The sequence below is a fragment of the Macaca thibetana genome, chromosome 2 (assembly GCF_024542745.1).
Source record: "Macaca thibetana thibetana isolate TM-01 chromosome 2, ASM2454274v1, whole genome shotgun sequence".
Lineage (NCBI taxonomy): Eukaryota > Metazoa > Chordata > Mammalia > Primates > Cercopithecidae > Macaca > Macaca thibetana.
Window position 1 is genome coordinate 127,743,348 of NC_065579.1, and position 16,165 is coordinate 127,759,512.

Below are 16,165 nucleotides of genomic sequence, written 5' to 3' on the forward strand. Positions count from 1 at the left end.
TAACAGGGATTTGACACTTACCTAAATATGATCATTTTGTGTACTTTAAAAGGGAGAACATCTGTTTTTCTCTTCTTTCTTTTTTTCTTTTTCTTTTTTGAGACAGAGTCTTGCTCTGTTGCCCAGGCTGGAGTGCAGTGGCACAATCTTGGCTCACTGCAACCTCCACCTCCTGGGTTTAAGCAGTTCTCCTGCCTCAGCCTCCCAAGTAGCTGGGATTACAGGTGCATGCCACCATGCCTGGCTAATTTTTGTATTTTTAGTAGAGACAGGGTTTCACCATGTTAGCCAGGCTGGTCTTGAACTCCTGACTTTGTGATCCGCCCACCTTGGCCTCCCAAAGTGCTGGGATTACAGGCGTGAGCCACCGTGTCTGGCCAGAACATCTGTTTTTCTCTGTGCATTTGCTTTAATAAAATCTCAACACACTCATACATATTTTCCTCGTATATAACATCCATGGAACTAGTTGTTCTTTGGAAGGTGCTGACTTTAGTCCAATTCAATTTAGATGATAAGTGGTCTGTTGCGATTGGCCCCTTACTTAAATATAACAGCCTGATTTTACTAAAATTGAACCCAACAGTTAGAACAAAACAGGATGGAATCTAGAAGGCAGATTGCGACTGTTCTAAGAAATCTCGTGCAGAAGCAGGGATGACAGGCACGTGCCAGTCTCCCTGGAAACTGGGCCCACTTTAGGAAACTCACTTCTCAGCATGTGGGGTTTACTAATTAACCTTCTCGAAAGGACTGAGCAGAGGCCCTTTCAGAGACACACCTCTGAAACAGCAATGCTGGAGGTACAGCTACTGTTCTGTAGTGGAGAGACCCTTCCGGTGAGTGGCTGCAGTAGGCCTCAGCTGATGCGTTCCTAGCCTAGGAGGCCTGAGCCATCACCGCCACAGAACTGAGGACAACATCTGTCCAAAATTGCCAGGTTCATTTTATGAGAAGGTACTTAGGTAACAGAAATGACCTGGTGACATCTGAGTTGCTGTGGACAAAAGACCAAATGTTTAAAGTAAGACTTCCTGGCTGCTATGGACTCACAGTACTCCATGGTAACTGTTCAAAGGGGCTAGAGATGGAGAATGCCCCTATTCTGGTTGTTTAAGAAGAAATGAAAAGCTAATGTCTAATGGTCCTAATGGCTTGTGAGCTCCTTACAGGCAGGCAGAGTGGTGACTTCCTGATTTTGCATTTCTAGGGCCAAACAGTATATTTAATGTAAGAGATGCTCAGTAAAATGAACGGAATTGAAAATAAACACGAACATAAAGTCTGATGGCATCCAAGGTCTAGCTTAAAATGTTAATCCTAGGCTAGTTTTCTAAACACCTGCGTTGTGTCTGCTTTTATTCATGAAAAGAGAGAAGCAGTCTTAGGAACACAGTGTCACATGCCTACGAGGGGTTCAGTCATTCCTAGGCCCTGATAATTTTACTCTGCATGGACAGTATGGGCAATAATTGTGACTCGGGGGCACATCTCTACACTGCAGTGAGTGAAAGGCACCACCAAAGCCTCACTGGAGTGACTCAAGAGAACAAGAGGAAATGATAGCTTGGGCTTCTTTATCTGGGCCTGCGGCCTGTAGGTCAGGGTAACGGGCACCGAGGTACCTAGGGACCTTGTTAAAGTACAGATTCTGATTCTGAAGATCTGGGGGACCAAGTTTGTGCAGTTCCCACATCTCCTAGATGAGAACTCTACTTTGACCAGCCAGGCTGCTGGTCCTCCTACCACACTTTAAACAACAGGGTTCTAGGGAACAGTTTCTGAGTGGCTCCCTCCTGCTTTGAAAGCAGGATGCTCTCAGGTGCTTCAGGCTTTGGGGAGAAAGACTCAGTTCAGGCTAGTCTTAACACTTCTTTAATACTAGCTAATCTCCTTAGAGAAAAGGCAGGATGTAGTGACCCCAGGCTCCCAACCCTCAGCGGGCACCCTTATTGAGCACCAGGATTTAATAACACTGGCTTGTGTCCACTGTATTTAATTGTATGGGATTTTCTATTTAAGACAATGGATGCTGACTTTCTGCTTGGAGGCAGTGGTATAGTGTTTCCTTTAAAATAAAATTACCGTAGTTTAAATAAGTTGAGTCGAGTTAAAGAGAAATAGAAAGCACATAAGAGTTCTGGTGATACTCAGATACAACAACAAAACTGTAAGACAGAATGGCCCAAATTGGGCAGATACTGTGGGGGCTCAGTGAATCTCCTGAAACTGTATGCAAGCTCTCGCAGGCAGCAGAGTTTTTCCAGAGAGGGGCTGTAGGTTCCATCAGATTCTCAAAGGTATTAGAAACTAAAAAAAGAGCTAAAGAACCCACTGCTATAAAGTCAAGTTTAACTAAATACCAAAGACTGCAGAGTCTCTACTACTTCATACCTCTAGCTTCTGAAACACCTGACAGCTTTTTAAAAGAACTCTACTTTGCCACAATTACATCATCAAAAAGCAGTGTCGTCCCATAAAGATGATTGAATAGCCCTCTGTTTGGAGAGCAGTGTTTCTCCAACAGTGTTCCAGAGAACTGTAGACTGAGGAAGTATAAACAGGTACTTGGCCAGAGAGGTGGGGGAAATTCTGCCCACTCCCCCAGGGGATTTACCAATGCTAGTTAGATAGTCAAGATTCTCAGAAGTCCTCCAAGAAATCTGTTTAGTTTTCTTCGATCTGGCATTTCTCAAATGTATTTCCTTATGAACCCCCTTTGGAAGGAACATACATTAACAAATTAAGGAAAAGTATCCTGAAGGAGTCATGGCTGCTTCACCAAACATCCCTGAAGCTGGGGTGATAGGACACTAAATAAGAGGCAGAATCCTGATTTTTGAAAATGACAAAACTTCATTCCCTGGAGCAATCGTTAAATGGCAAGTGCTTTGGTAAGTGGTTGACAGCAAGCAGAAAGTCAAGTTTTTATAGTGGCCATTCCTGTTTAGAACAGGTGCATTTAGGGAAAATTTTAAAGTTTTAAAAACTTGCATTGAGTCAGTCATGCCACTGGCGACAAGTCCTTTGATTTGACTGTATCTGGCTAACCGTCAGTTAAGTCATCGTTTGCCTACATTTATTGATTTTTAACTTCTGTTTTGGAATAAGAACTCTTGGTAACTTTAAGTAGAGGAACACAGCTGTTTTCTACTATTCGACTGCTTCTGTCCTTGCACAGAACCTACTGCCACTAAACAGTTCAGCTTCAGACGTATTGGTAGGACAGCATAGATTACACAACAGTTAGCCATGAAATTGGATAAAATGTTTGATTTTTTTCCTGGTTGACCTTTTGATGGTACCCAAGGGCTTGCCTGTCAACATCAGGTGTCTTTTTACTTTATTCCACAAGATCAGCTTTCAGAAATGCTCTTATATGTTTTGAAACCCCATTGAAATATAAAAGTGTTTACCCCAAAATATAAATATATTATACAAGTTAGTGTTTCCTGTATTTTCTATCACCTTTATTAAAAGGAAAATGGGAAGTATAACTCTGTTGGCAACCTGGTGTCCTCAAATTTTTTAAACCTTAACAAAGACCTACTTGACATTATGTAGCATCTTGAATCTTTACCTAATCCTGTGTGGCCTCAAGCAACACTTAAGAAGAGTTATGGATTTGTTTAATTTCTTCTATATCAATGTTAGCAAGCTTGAAGCAAGTGAAGCAGTGAACAAACCCTTTTGTTAGGGCAGGCTAGCATTCACTGAAGTAATTTATCCACCTACTCTTGAGCCATCTGCCTTTGAGTAAAGAGTGGTGATGACATAAAAGGGAGGAAGGTGAGGAGGCTTATGTTAGTTACAAGAATGTATGGATTATGTGGATTCAAAGGTTGACAACAGGATTTACTGTCCTATCTTTTAAGTGATTCAAAAAAAAAAAAAAAAAAAACCTTACATTTCTGCTTTTGGGACTTGATTATTAAGCTCTATTTCCAAGGAGGGAAGAAGAATCTCAGTTGTGCCTTTCAAAGGGCATGAGTAAAAGTGGTTCTGCTTTTGTTATTTTTCCATTGGCATCTGTAAACTAATTTATGTTTATAGAGAACTATTAGGCATTCTGTGTTCTTAATAATGACTCCTAAAATGAGACAAGGATGTTCTTCATACCTCCAGCTCCAGCTCCTCCCTGTCCATCTCCTGATGGATGTCTCCAATGTAGTCATTTGGATCGTAGTATTCATGGGCTGAGGGATGCCTGAAAAGAGATGCAACATCATTACAGCCCTGTTTCCAGTGTCAGGATCTGTTTCTCTTACACCCATGGTCAGGCCAGTGGCACAGGAACAGTTCCCAGGGTGTGGGCCCTTTCATGACTCACTTCCCTCTGGATGGGGCTCTCAGCACTGTCAGGACCTCCATCATCCTAATTTTACCATTTGCCTTTAGTCCATTTCCTGCTGAAGGACTTAAGATGCAAAGTGCCAGCCTGATGGGCTTTGTTGTTTGCAGAGCCCATCCCAGAGCCTGCCAGTCATGTGATTCAATGTGACTAATTTCTAACTCCATCTGTACGCAGGAAAGAGGACAGTATTTTACTGCTTATTGCTTCATTGTTAGATGAAAACTAGGCTCTGCAGAAAACTAGGCTCGAGCCCAGGCAACAGTCTAAGATATGTGCTGGCCCCTGAGACCAGTTCAAAAGGCTGAGACTGAAACTCTGCTGCTGTTACCTAGGACGGTGTCTTTTTGAATGTTACCCACAAAGATATGTTTGATATCACAATGCAGTATGCACTTACATGGTTGAAACGTATGTGCAAACATGTAGGCATCAATGCATATAATGATGTTTTATATGCATCATTATATGCATTGTTATATGCATCATATAACAATGCATATAAAGATATGTTTCCCTAGGACAACATATGCAAAATACAATCCACAGAACTCATGACATCTTTGGAAGCGTCATTAAAGGAACCTCAAGGAGCAAAGGCAGTGGGAGTCATAACATACTGGATCAGTGGCTTTGAAAGGAGCTTAACAGTCCACGGTGCCGGATGCAAAGCTTCAGCCTCTGATTGTTGGCTGGGGACCCAAACCTTCACGTTCTCAAAGGTCATAGCACAGCAATCAATGGGCCCTAGTCTTCCCTGCCAGGCACTTAGTTTTGAAACAACAGATTAGACATGAGTGGCCATTCAAACAAGGGCTGGCTTTCAATTTTCTGGACCCATCAGGCAAATATACTGCCTGCACTTAAAGGGCTTTTAGTACTGAGGATACTGTTGGAAGGTCTGGGCTTTCACGCATCAACTTAACATTCCCCGTTCAGTCCCGATGCATGCTCTTGCTGTTGTCTGACCTAGCCAGAACCTGAAGAGGCCTGACCTCTGGACTCTTCTGACATTTCTCAAGTTGCCCCCAGGGGATAAGTCATGTCATGTTAACTAGACTTAAGAGGAAATTACAGGTTTAGCTTCTAAAAGGCCCGTCACTGTGACAGGTCAACATTTGAGAGTCAGAAGTAGCCTTAAAGGCCTCATCAATAATGTGAGGCAGTTTGGTCTGTAACGTCAGATAAATGGTTTGGATAATCATACTCAGTGAATCAGCCAGTTGTTCCAGAGGATCGAATGGGCCACTACAGGGTACTGTGGTTCAGAGCTGGGAGTTGGGGTCTGACTGACCTGCCTTTCCATCAGCTCAGTGGAACCTGGTGAGTTTGCAGTTCCTCATCTGTATAAACGGACAGTCATGAGAAATAAAGGAGATAATAGTGCTTTGCACATGTGCACACTGTGAGCGAATGTGAGACGGATGCCCTGTCCTCTGTCTTTACGCTACCAGCTGCCGCCAAACCTACTCTGTCAAGCCTGGGGAATTAGCCCTGGGTTCCAGTGACAGCTAGCCACTAAAACCAAGGGATGAAGCGCAAGCCTTTATTTGGAACTTGACAGAACCACAGGAAACAAGTGCTCACTCCAGCTACTGACTTACTACTAGGAATCCAACAGGTATTACCCAGTGGATTTTCCTGTAAGAGGTGAAAATGCCCTTTGAAATAAATGATCTGATCCGAGATGGAGCTGAGATGGGAAAACACAGGGGCGACCCTAACATCAGCTGGAGAGGCTGTGTCCTCAGATGTGCGAAGTCACACACGAAAAGCTTCGTTTAAAGCTATGTTGAACGGGACGCCTTGGAGGCCAGCAGTCTGTCACAGAAAGTGTCTTGCTCTTCATTTTTTCCTGAATATTTTACTTCACCCACTAAATTAACGGGGATCACTGCTATCATGTACCGAGTGCTTACCATATGCCCCGTGGGCACTTCCCACATACTGTTTCATTTAATCCTTCAACGATCATAAGAGATTGATACTGTTATCCCCATTTTAATATAGGAAAAATACAGCCCCACAAAACAAAGTAGGTTACCCAAGTTCCACAACTAGAAATCACTTTGAGCATCAGGTTTGTCCGACTTGAAGCCTCTGAAGGAATCTTCGTCGCTGGCAGAAATAAGTTGGGAGAAGAGGTGTGTGTAAAGAAATCCATGTGGCGTGCTGAGTTGCAGCTGTTATTTAATTGGTTGATGCAGTACTTAGATGAGGCATGTGCGGGCTTATTATATGGATCCAGGCTTGAAATGAGACCCAAGAAAGCAGAAGGCACAACCTCCAGGGCTCTCTTGACACACACAACTTACTTTGTTGTCTATTTAAAAGAATGATCAGCATTCCCTCTAGTAATAACTGCAGGATCTTCAAATTACCATTTGGGGTGATTAAATTTTATTCTGAAACAACTTTTACAACATTTGTAAGTAATTCTGTTCTTAGGATATAATTTGAATAAGTCCGCTCCAGGGTTATAATAAAGTAATTAATATGTCAGAGCGGTTTTGAGCAGGATTCGATTTATTGCCTCTATAAACAATAAAATTAAATACGGGCAACTTGGAGGAAAATTATAGGGTGCATTAATTTTTTTTTGCCACATGGAAGAGCAAAAAAACAACTTGGAAATACTTCTTTACTTAACGCGTTAGGGGTTCAAGATTTGGTTACTTACTCCTCTGGCAAGAGATAGGGATCCAGCACGGGCGGGCTGGGAGAGGACATCTTAGTGAGGGCCATGATATGTTCAAAGGTGATGTCGGTTTGGGTTCCCGTGTCCACCAGTTGCGACTCTGATGGAGGCGTGAACATTTTGGTCCTTGGTGTTCTTCTCAACACCTGCACCACTATGGGCTCCTTGGCTGTCTTGAAAGCTTCCACAGCCTGGTCATGAGTTGCTCTGGACAAGTCTTTGCCGTTGACCTGTGGAAAAATATTTAGGGTGGGACAAGGTTAGAATGAAGCAGAAAATGGAAGGACAGATACATGGATTGGCTCCTTTCATGTGTAAGCAGCTAAAAGAAGCAGGCGATGGGGTCAGAGAACTTCACTTCTCTAATGTTTAGGTTTCCCAAAGAATGCCTGGTGGAAAGAGTGAGTTTGGAGGTATTCAGATCTGGCATGAAATAGTAAATCTCACAGCGGGAAAGCTTGGCTTCCCCGTGGAATATCTTTAACACAATTTCATCACTTGCTAATCTTGCCTGTGAAAGAAAAGGCCAGCCTCAGGCTCCGAGCCTTTATCAGGCAATAATAGCTAACTAGAAATTCATTACACTGTTACGTTTTAATAGTGTGTATTTTTCCAGTTTGTGTCAGATGATACCAGTCTTCCCGTCATGGAAGTAATATGAAGTTTCCTCTTAAAATTAATCCTTTCGCTCTTTAAAAAGTCCATTGACAATATTAAGTAAATGACAGTTCAGGTCATAGGGGCATATGGCAAGTATTATGGAGAAGGAACTCAAATGGCCAACGTTTGGGGGGAAGTCACCACTGGCTTAATTGCTGTTTTGTTTCCCACTGTGTGCAGTGTTTTGCTATTACTGCATCCTCAAAGCCTGCACTTATTGAGTGACTACTGTCTGCTGCATGGCTTAAATGAAGATACCTCTCAACAGTTCTCTCATCACAGTCCTGTGAAGGTGGCAGGACTGAAAGTAAGATCATCTCCCTCCCTGCAGCCTCAGACCTCATGAGAGGACCTTACTAGTTCATGCTGGGTCAGAACGTTGGATGCTGTGTCCAGGATTCTCCCCAATGGTACAATCAAAACTCACCCAACCTGGCTATCTTTAGAACAGCTTCCATAAGATGAAATAGAAATCAGAGTCTTATTTCTAAAAATCAAAGTCATTCTAAGTTAGATGGAAGTCCAATGATTTAATTTATCCTCTCTTTTCCCTTCCCCCATAAAACAAAGGAACTATGTTCAGGTAGTTATGGGCAGAAAGTCTGGTAACATCTTATGACTGAAAATGCATCAGGCTCCACAATATTTTAATATTACGGTATTCCTCAAGAGGTTTGGTGGGCTTTTAAAAAGCAAATGCAAAATGATGGTATAGGAATCATATTCCACAGGACTGCAGAAGTTGCTCAGCTTCTCAAAGCTTTTCTGGAGAACACTGACCCACTCAAGTCACTCCACATAGCAATCCCTGAGTGTAAATCTCATACATTAATAGTCCATTCTTGCAATGTGCGTGTTTTTAGCATGTATGTATAAATGTCAAAATGAACACTGAACCACAGCCTTTTCCTATCTGGCATATATACATTTTCCTCCCTTAGTATCTTGGACTTCAAAGCATGCTGACAATTAGGTCTATCCTCAGAGCACTTCAATTTCCCTCTGTCCAGGCAGAACATAAGTATTGATTGCAAAGCTGTTTTTCTCTTTTCACCCTGGCCCTGTAGGGACAACAACTCTTAGGTTGAAGTGCGTTGTAAACAACTGTTGGGTTGAGAAATAGATGTTGAATTCTTTCCTTGTAATGAAGCCCAAATGAATCATGCCAGTGGAGGTTATTAATGATTTGGATTCAATCCACTTAAGTAATTTATTTACATCATGAGGGAGTTCGGCAGAAAAGAACTCTGGGTCACAAAATGACTTGAGTGCACCAGTAAATAAGGAACTGTCTGAACCACCGAACTTTTAAATTCCCCATCCTGGAGGACTTGGAAAGCAGGGTTTAACACTACTACTGTTGCCATGTTTCTCCCTTTGAGAGAAGAATGAAAGGACAAGAAAGAATTCTTTCTAGCTTTCCGCCCCAAGTGACCTTGGTGAGTGCTTCCCTGCTTAGACCTTCGAATGCTGAGGGCTTGGCATGGGAGGGAATGGGGTGTAGATGGGGATGAAAAACAACTTGGGGTCCTGTGGAATTCATGCTGGGGCCGAACTCTTTGAGCCATATCTTTCACTAAATGTGTGACACCAAGAGTCACATAGTACAGGAATTTACAATGCTACAGTAAATTTGTTCCTGAGAATAACTTAATGCAACAGATAGCACCCTTAGGAGGTGTGGGTGTGTTCAATACCACCCAGTCACACCGGTCTTCTGCCCTTTGTATTCCCTGGGGATGGCTTGCCCCAATGTTAGTTATATCCACAATGAATTCAGACATTAGGATTTTCAAGTGGGTGCTACAAGATGTGTCAAATTTGTTCTTCCTCTATTTAATACTATATAAATACCAGGCCTTTTGCCAAAAAGGAATAAGAATGGGATTTTCTTACTATGGTATCTTTTTCCTTTATAACTTCCTCTTCTTGTTAAGAGGAACACTAAGCTAAGTGAGGGAGAGGATGGGGAATTAGAATCCGGGAATCTTCTAGTTATGTCCAGAAAGGAACCTATAGGTCTACACTGTTTAGACACACATAATTCTTACAAACACTACAGGAGACAATGTCAGCTGCCTGCGCAGCACGTACCCATCCTCACCCTAATGCTTCCTCTCTGCTAAAAGAACTCTTTGTTTCCTTTCTACCAGATCCTATATCTTTCCTTCTGGGGGAGATTTGAGGTGTGGATTTTGATGGGCTCCCACCTATCATGGTGGTCTTGGTCCTTTTGCCTCATGATGGATTTAGGCATGGGTATACAGTGTAATTCTGGCTGGTTGGATGGGATGGGAGAACTGCTAGGGAGCTCTGAGGTTTTGTTCATCCTTAAACTAAGACATGAGACAGGAGAGGGCCATTTTCTGCCCCTAGGCAAGTCATCTGCATGCTTCCTTGGACTTGTGGCAGCATCTTGGGACCCTGTGGGGAACTGGCCTCAGAGGCCAGCTTAACACACTGAGGATGGCAGAGTAGAAAAATGAGAGAATTGTGGTCCCAATAATATCACTGAGTAAGTGAATTAACCAAGTTTAGAACCTCTTATCCCCAAACTTCTTGTTATATTCAATGATACATTTCTTATACTTTAGGTCATTTGACTTGGATCTTAACTACCTACAGTCCAAAACATCCTAAAAGGTGTAAATATCACATAGCTATATTGTAAAATTAGGCACAAATGTCTTCTCATTCATTCCTAGAGACAGTCTTCTATGTGGGTAATTAGTGAAAAGCCTTCTCTGATCAGGAGTACATCTTATTTCATTTTTATAGCAAGGTGATGGCAACTATTGCTTTACTTGGATAGATTTTATAAACCAAATGCTAGTACCATTGAGTCGATGTTTAAATGGTACCAAGAAAATGATGCATGAAGGACCTGCTTGGATCAGCCTAAAGCTAAAAGCATTCTTGGCTACAAAGAGCTCCTCTGTGTTGAGACACACTCAATTACAAAAAGCAGGAAAGCTGTTCTGAATCCATCCAGCTTTCAGTACTATTAAACGGCACTGATACAACTACATCCATACTGCCCAGGTTACAGAGGGAAGAGCAGTAGCAACCCCAAAGGGAGAACTGGGACTTTGGGGTGACTGAGAAATGCCCTGTCATCCCACACAAGAATGTTCCCCCTGCCTACGGCTGGGTTCCACAGAAAGGCATTTCTGACAACTGTGCCCAAGAAAACAAATTTAGTAGCCCATGCAGTTTTCAATCAAATACAGCTCAAATAAGCCCCTCCACAAGCCAGGTGACCTCCTCCTTTTTTTACAGTTCAGAGGTGGAGTGTGCAGGGACGGCAATTGTGGGATGAAGCCAGCGTTGGAATCCTGGCTGTGGGCTTTGGGCAGTTTAACTGTTCTTTCCAGTTTCCTCATCTACAAAATAAATATAGCATCATGCTTCTTAGGGTAATATAAAGTTTAGATGAGATAACTTACTTGTAATGCCTAAATGCCGACAATAAGAATTTACTAAGACTCCAGTGCTCGTGGGGATCCTATAGTAGAAGAGACACATTTTCTCATGAGGAAACAATCTATAATTAAAGAAGCAAAACCCAGCCTAGTGAGGTGTTCTTAAGAGACATTCGTATGCTGAAAGGCTTCTTAGCTTCCCAGAAGCTGTCTGCCCGTCTTGTGTGTTCCTGGGGTACCAATATGCACACTGATATTTTCAGTCCTTGAGTTGGGATTCTTGGAGGAGGAGGGGGGTGCAACAGATAAATTTTACAGGACTTGACCCCTGCCACATGAGCTTCTTGACAAGGTATTTTAGGGATCATTACATTCTCTTAAAAGAAGATGAGACAAGGCGGGAGTTTACTATCCTAGACGATCCATTTTTGCAGCCAAATTTGTTTTGAATTACCTTGTGCACATAACACTTATTACACTGTCATCTTGGAATCACATCACTGAGAGACTTAGCAAGGTGATGACTCCGGTGCACGCCGTCAGCCAACCGAGAATGACAACTTTTATTCTCAGGATTAGCATTGCATCTACATTACACAAAACGGCGGTGATGATGGCTATGATTATAGACGGGATGCTCACCCAGTGACGTTTGGCCCGGTCAAATTCAATATCATTAACTCGCCCAATTGAGCAGATTGCCTTTAAAACAGTTTATGCAGCTTTAAAACCAAGTAAATGGAATGTTTTGGAACAAGAAATGCTGATTGCAAACTTTATCTTTATTATAAATTAAATGCTTAAATTATTCACCTAAGGCTCTGGCTGGTCCCCTGGGACTTAGGTGCAATTATGGCAAAAATCCAATCAGTTAGTCTCAAGGCAAACATCACTGATGCAAATATGACATGACACTAAGGGACCTTAAAGAGGTCCTTTAGCATAAGGTCTCCCGAGACAAGACAGACAATTATGCTGAGGGCGTGGAACCATTCCTCCCTGGTTCAATTTGGGCTGGAATAACATTGCTGTTGCTCTTCCTAGGAGGTACTTGTAGCTGTCTTTTCCACAGTCGGTCCTGAGAACTAACACAAAGCTGGCCAGCTTTCCATGTGGGAGGTAAATTTCACTGACAACCCATCTGTCTATCTTTTAGTCATTCACTCATTCAGCAAGAATTCACTGAGCTTATTTAGTGAGACCAGTTCCCTTCTTGGCTGACGGAATGTCACTGAAAGAAGTCCTTGGAGGAAAAATGAGGCTACAACACATGGGAACTACTTAAGAAATGGGCAGATAAATGCATTATGGGTGGCGTTTTACCCAGACATCCAGTGACTCAGAGACTACACACGATGGAATGCTAGCCGGGCCCATAACCCAGAGACAGGCTTGGTTTTCACGGTCTACTTAGAAATACCGTGGGTTAAACTATTGTCATACAGTAGCACCTTTCAAAACACAGAGTCCCAGAGAGCCTCCAAAGTTTTCCACAACTTAGTTGTAAGCAGTTCAGGATATTTTAAAATGTAGTATTTGGAAAAGGCATACTATATTCTCTCCAAATTAGAAACTAAGTACCCATTTATGGGGGACATTTGGTTTCTGAAGTTCAGCATATCACAGTCACCTCTATTTCTATTACATGTGCAAATGACCTCATATAAAGTATGAATGCAATTTTAAATTCAGCCTAGTATAAATTATGCCCCTGGCTAAAATCCAACTTTTATAGGGTTCATTTAATTAAATACAGGGGCAGTGATTTCATTCTGTAAAATATCACACCTATGTTTTCAAACTAATTAAAACATAGAATCCACTGGAAGCAATAGACGATAATAAACTATATACTGAAAAGTAAAAGGTTTCAAGCCCTGATTTAGGTTGGATAAAAAAAATCTTTTTCATTTAGGAAACTCCTGTCTATCTTAATTTATTTCAAATTTATAGTCTCCTCTAGGGCTTGGAGAAGGGAAGGCAACTTATCTAAAATGCAGGTATTATGGCAGTTAAGAAGAAATGTGAGTTTCAGGAATGAATGGTGTTCAAATTAATGTGTTTCAGAGGAAAGTACTTCACTTCAGAGATGTATATCTGCAGATGGCACTGCCACAGCTATCAGTTTCTATGTATGGGTGTGTTGGGTTCTAGTTGGGACCTCAGCAGAGTTTGTCCATGGTATTTTCTAAATGCATCCTGATGTTATTTCCCTAGATTTGGTATTTTCACAACCATCAGATCCCCTCCTGACTCCATTTCAAGCATCCTGCACAGATAAATTTATAGCCTGGGTAATTTCCTTGTTAGAAAAGTCTTCTTTGTGTCTAACTGACGTGTCTCACATTTTAAAATCCTTTCCTGTTTTCCTAAATATAGAATTACATCTGACTACCAGCCTCTGATTAGTAAAATAGATGATGTGTCTTAGAGGTTAAAAACATACATGTACTTACTTTTTAAAAAGTAAATATTTAAAAAAATAATATAAATGCTTTCAAAATATTATAAAATACCTTCTTTTCAGATACCGATCCCACCTTAATATCTCCTTTGGAAACCTTGGTGTCATCACATGAAATCTCATTTCAAGCAATGGCATCCAAATGTCCATTAAACTACAGTATATTTGAACCAGTATGAATTGAAAAATTAACATGTACATTTTTGCATCACCTTACAGGTGATAACTTGAAGCAGCAGCTCCAGATATTATAGGAAAGCCAATGGCAAGTACTTGGCAACAAGCTGTTTCTATAGCCAAATCTCCCTATCTTCAACATCTCTTAAGTTCTTAGGAACTTGAGTGTCTTCTCCAGTAAAAAATACATACGTATTTAGTGAGAAGTGTTTTTGCTCTTAGGCTTATTCTAGACCATTTCTTGATAGGTTAAAAATAGTATTAAGGACAGTATCCTCTGCTTTGTGGAGAATGAAAAAATGAGGTTCAGAAGGGTATTGGAGTGTTTGCAAAATAATCAAGTGGCTCTGACCAAGCTCTCCTGCTGTCTTGGGTTTCTGTACTGCAGGTGACAAGGTGGGGCCATTTCAAGTGAAAAATGACACAGAGAGGAAAGAGACAAGAAACACCAAGTTTATAGACCTCGCAGAAAATCACAACATGCAAAGTGGCTTCTTTCTCTTGGACAACTGATTCTCTGTCTCTTTTAGAACTTCACTGTAGTACCCCTGATTAGGGATGTGTAGGCTGAGGTGTGAGCAAAGGCAAGGTGGCAAGTAGGGCAGTGGACTAGAGGCCGTATCCATCCAGAGGAAGTGAAGCCTTCCTCTAAATCACGCTGAAGTGCCTGTAAGGGCTGGCGGTGGTCCTGCCTCTGGCTGTAACTAGGTCAGGAGTCCACCATAGTAGCAGCACGTGATGATCTGGCCTCCAGACTCCTGCATTTCAGCCCTGGACACATAGAAGGGGCTGCTGGGCGACTCAGCTCCCTCTATAGCAAAAGGGCTTGAAAAGGGTGTCTCCCAGAGCACTTTCCGGTTGAACAGTCCATGAAAGTCGCTATCAGCCACTCTGTGCTTCGTTACTCACCTTTTTATACGTGAGTGTCCATAATACTTCAAATAAAATGCTGGAGCTTTTGACACTTTAATCATGATAAACCCAATCAGTGGTACAACACCTCCTCTGGGCCAGACACTATTCTATGCACTCTACCTACATTTACTCATGTAATCCTCACACAAGGGAAGTACAACTACTATCACTGTTTCACAGACAAAAATGAGAGACACAGAGGGCATCTGTGCATCTGCAGACATTTCATTTAAGATGCTGGCGGCTTTCACCTTGAACTGGGAGAGGCATGCTCTAAGTTCAGAATATAGAAGATGACATGCTTCTTTTTTACACGTCAATGTTATTGCATTTAATGATCCATTGGCATTATCTCCTGCTGTAAAGGCAAATACAGCCACAAATTGAAGGAGGAAGGTGTGGTTAGGCTTTTGCAAGCATCATGCCCAAAGCCTTTATGAAAGCCATTTTATTATGCCATTTCCTCTCCCTGGTGTAAACTTCATATTGGTCTCATAAATACCTTGAATAAACTTGAATTTGTTAACTGTTTTCATCAGAGTCTAGAGGGCTGGCTACAATAAAATTTCTACTCTCAAGCCTCTAGTCATCAGAGAAAAGGACAGGAAGAGTCCTCCATTAACGGAATTGTTATCACACGGAGTTAAACTGAGTGTTCAATGGTGTTTTATATTTGTGTCACCGTAGCCATTTACATTTAAAATTAGAGGATCCTTAAGGATGCTGCATGAAGATGCAGAGGAGCAGGCAGGAGTTCTACGTCTGTTGAGGGCCATTGTCAAGGTGCAAAGCTTTGGGTCCATTTGCCTGGGGTTCAGTATAGGCTGTAGCACTTGTGAGCTGTGCTATCTGGAGCAGGTTATTCATCTCTTGATGCCTTAGTTTTCTTCTTTGTAAAATGGGTTAACAGCAGGACCTAACTCACAGAGCTGTTGCTGAATTAGGCCCTGCGTAGAAAGTAGTTATGGTTCATGCCTAGTGCACAGCGAGTGCTCAACGAAGGTTAGCTATTTATTATCCTCATTGACTTGCAGAATCAATGTGCCATGTATTGATAAAGTGGTGAGCAAGGCTCAGTAACACTGGGTGAGAGTGGGCATCACTGGGGCTCTAGGGTGAGACACATGGGGGTCTAAGTCCATGCTCTGCCATTTATCAGATGTGTGACATTGGGTAAATTACTCCATCTCTGTGTGCCTCAGTGTCCTCAATAGGATATGAGGAGTATTTAAGTACATGCTTCATAGATGATACCTGAATGATGTAGGTAAAGTAAAGCTCTTGGCACAGTGACCAACGTCAGCTGTTGTTATAACTGTCCACATTTAGACACATTTCCTAGCCTCTTCCTGCGCCTCATGTGTAAACAGGTTGTAAAGATTCCTTGTAAAGAGCTTGGAAGAGCGCCTGGCTCTTAGCACACTCAGTAAATGCTATCTTTTACAGGAAACGCTAGCCTAGGTTTGGGCTCCTAAAAA

At 42.0% G+C, this 16,165-nt stretch overlaps 1 protein-coding gene and 1 long non-coding RNA gene across 5 annotated transcripts in view; one reads left to right on the plus strand and one right to left on the minus strand.

Annotated features, from left to right (window-relative positions):
* Window positions 1–16,165, plus strand: part of LOC126947646 (uncharacterized) — a 142,008-nt gene that overhangs the window by 73,906 nt on the left and 51,937 nt on the right. The window lies entirely within an intron of this gene.
* The window catches only part of PDZRN3 (PDZ domain containing ring finger 3), a 240,034-nt gene that overhangs the window by 14,422 nt on the left and 209,447 nt on the right, over window positions 1–16,165 (minus strand). For all 4 annotated transcript variants that reach the window (XM_050778554.1, XM_050778556.1, XM_050778557.1 and 1 more), the window contains 2 exons: window positions 7,032–7,279; window positions 4,120–4,207 (listed from right to left, as the gene is read on the minus strand). In XM_050778554.1, the coding sequence (XP_050634511.1) occupies window positions 4,120–4,207; window positions 7,032–7,279 (336 nt within the window). The remainder of the gene's footprint in view (window positions 1–4,119; window positions 4,208–7,031; window positions 7,280–16,165) is intronic.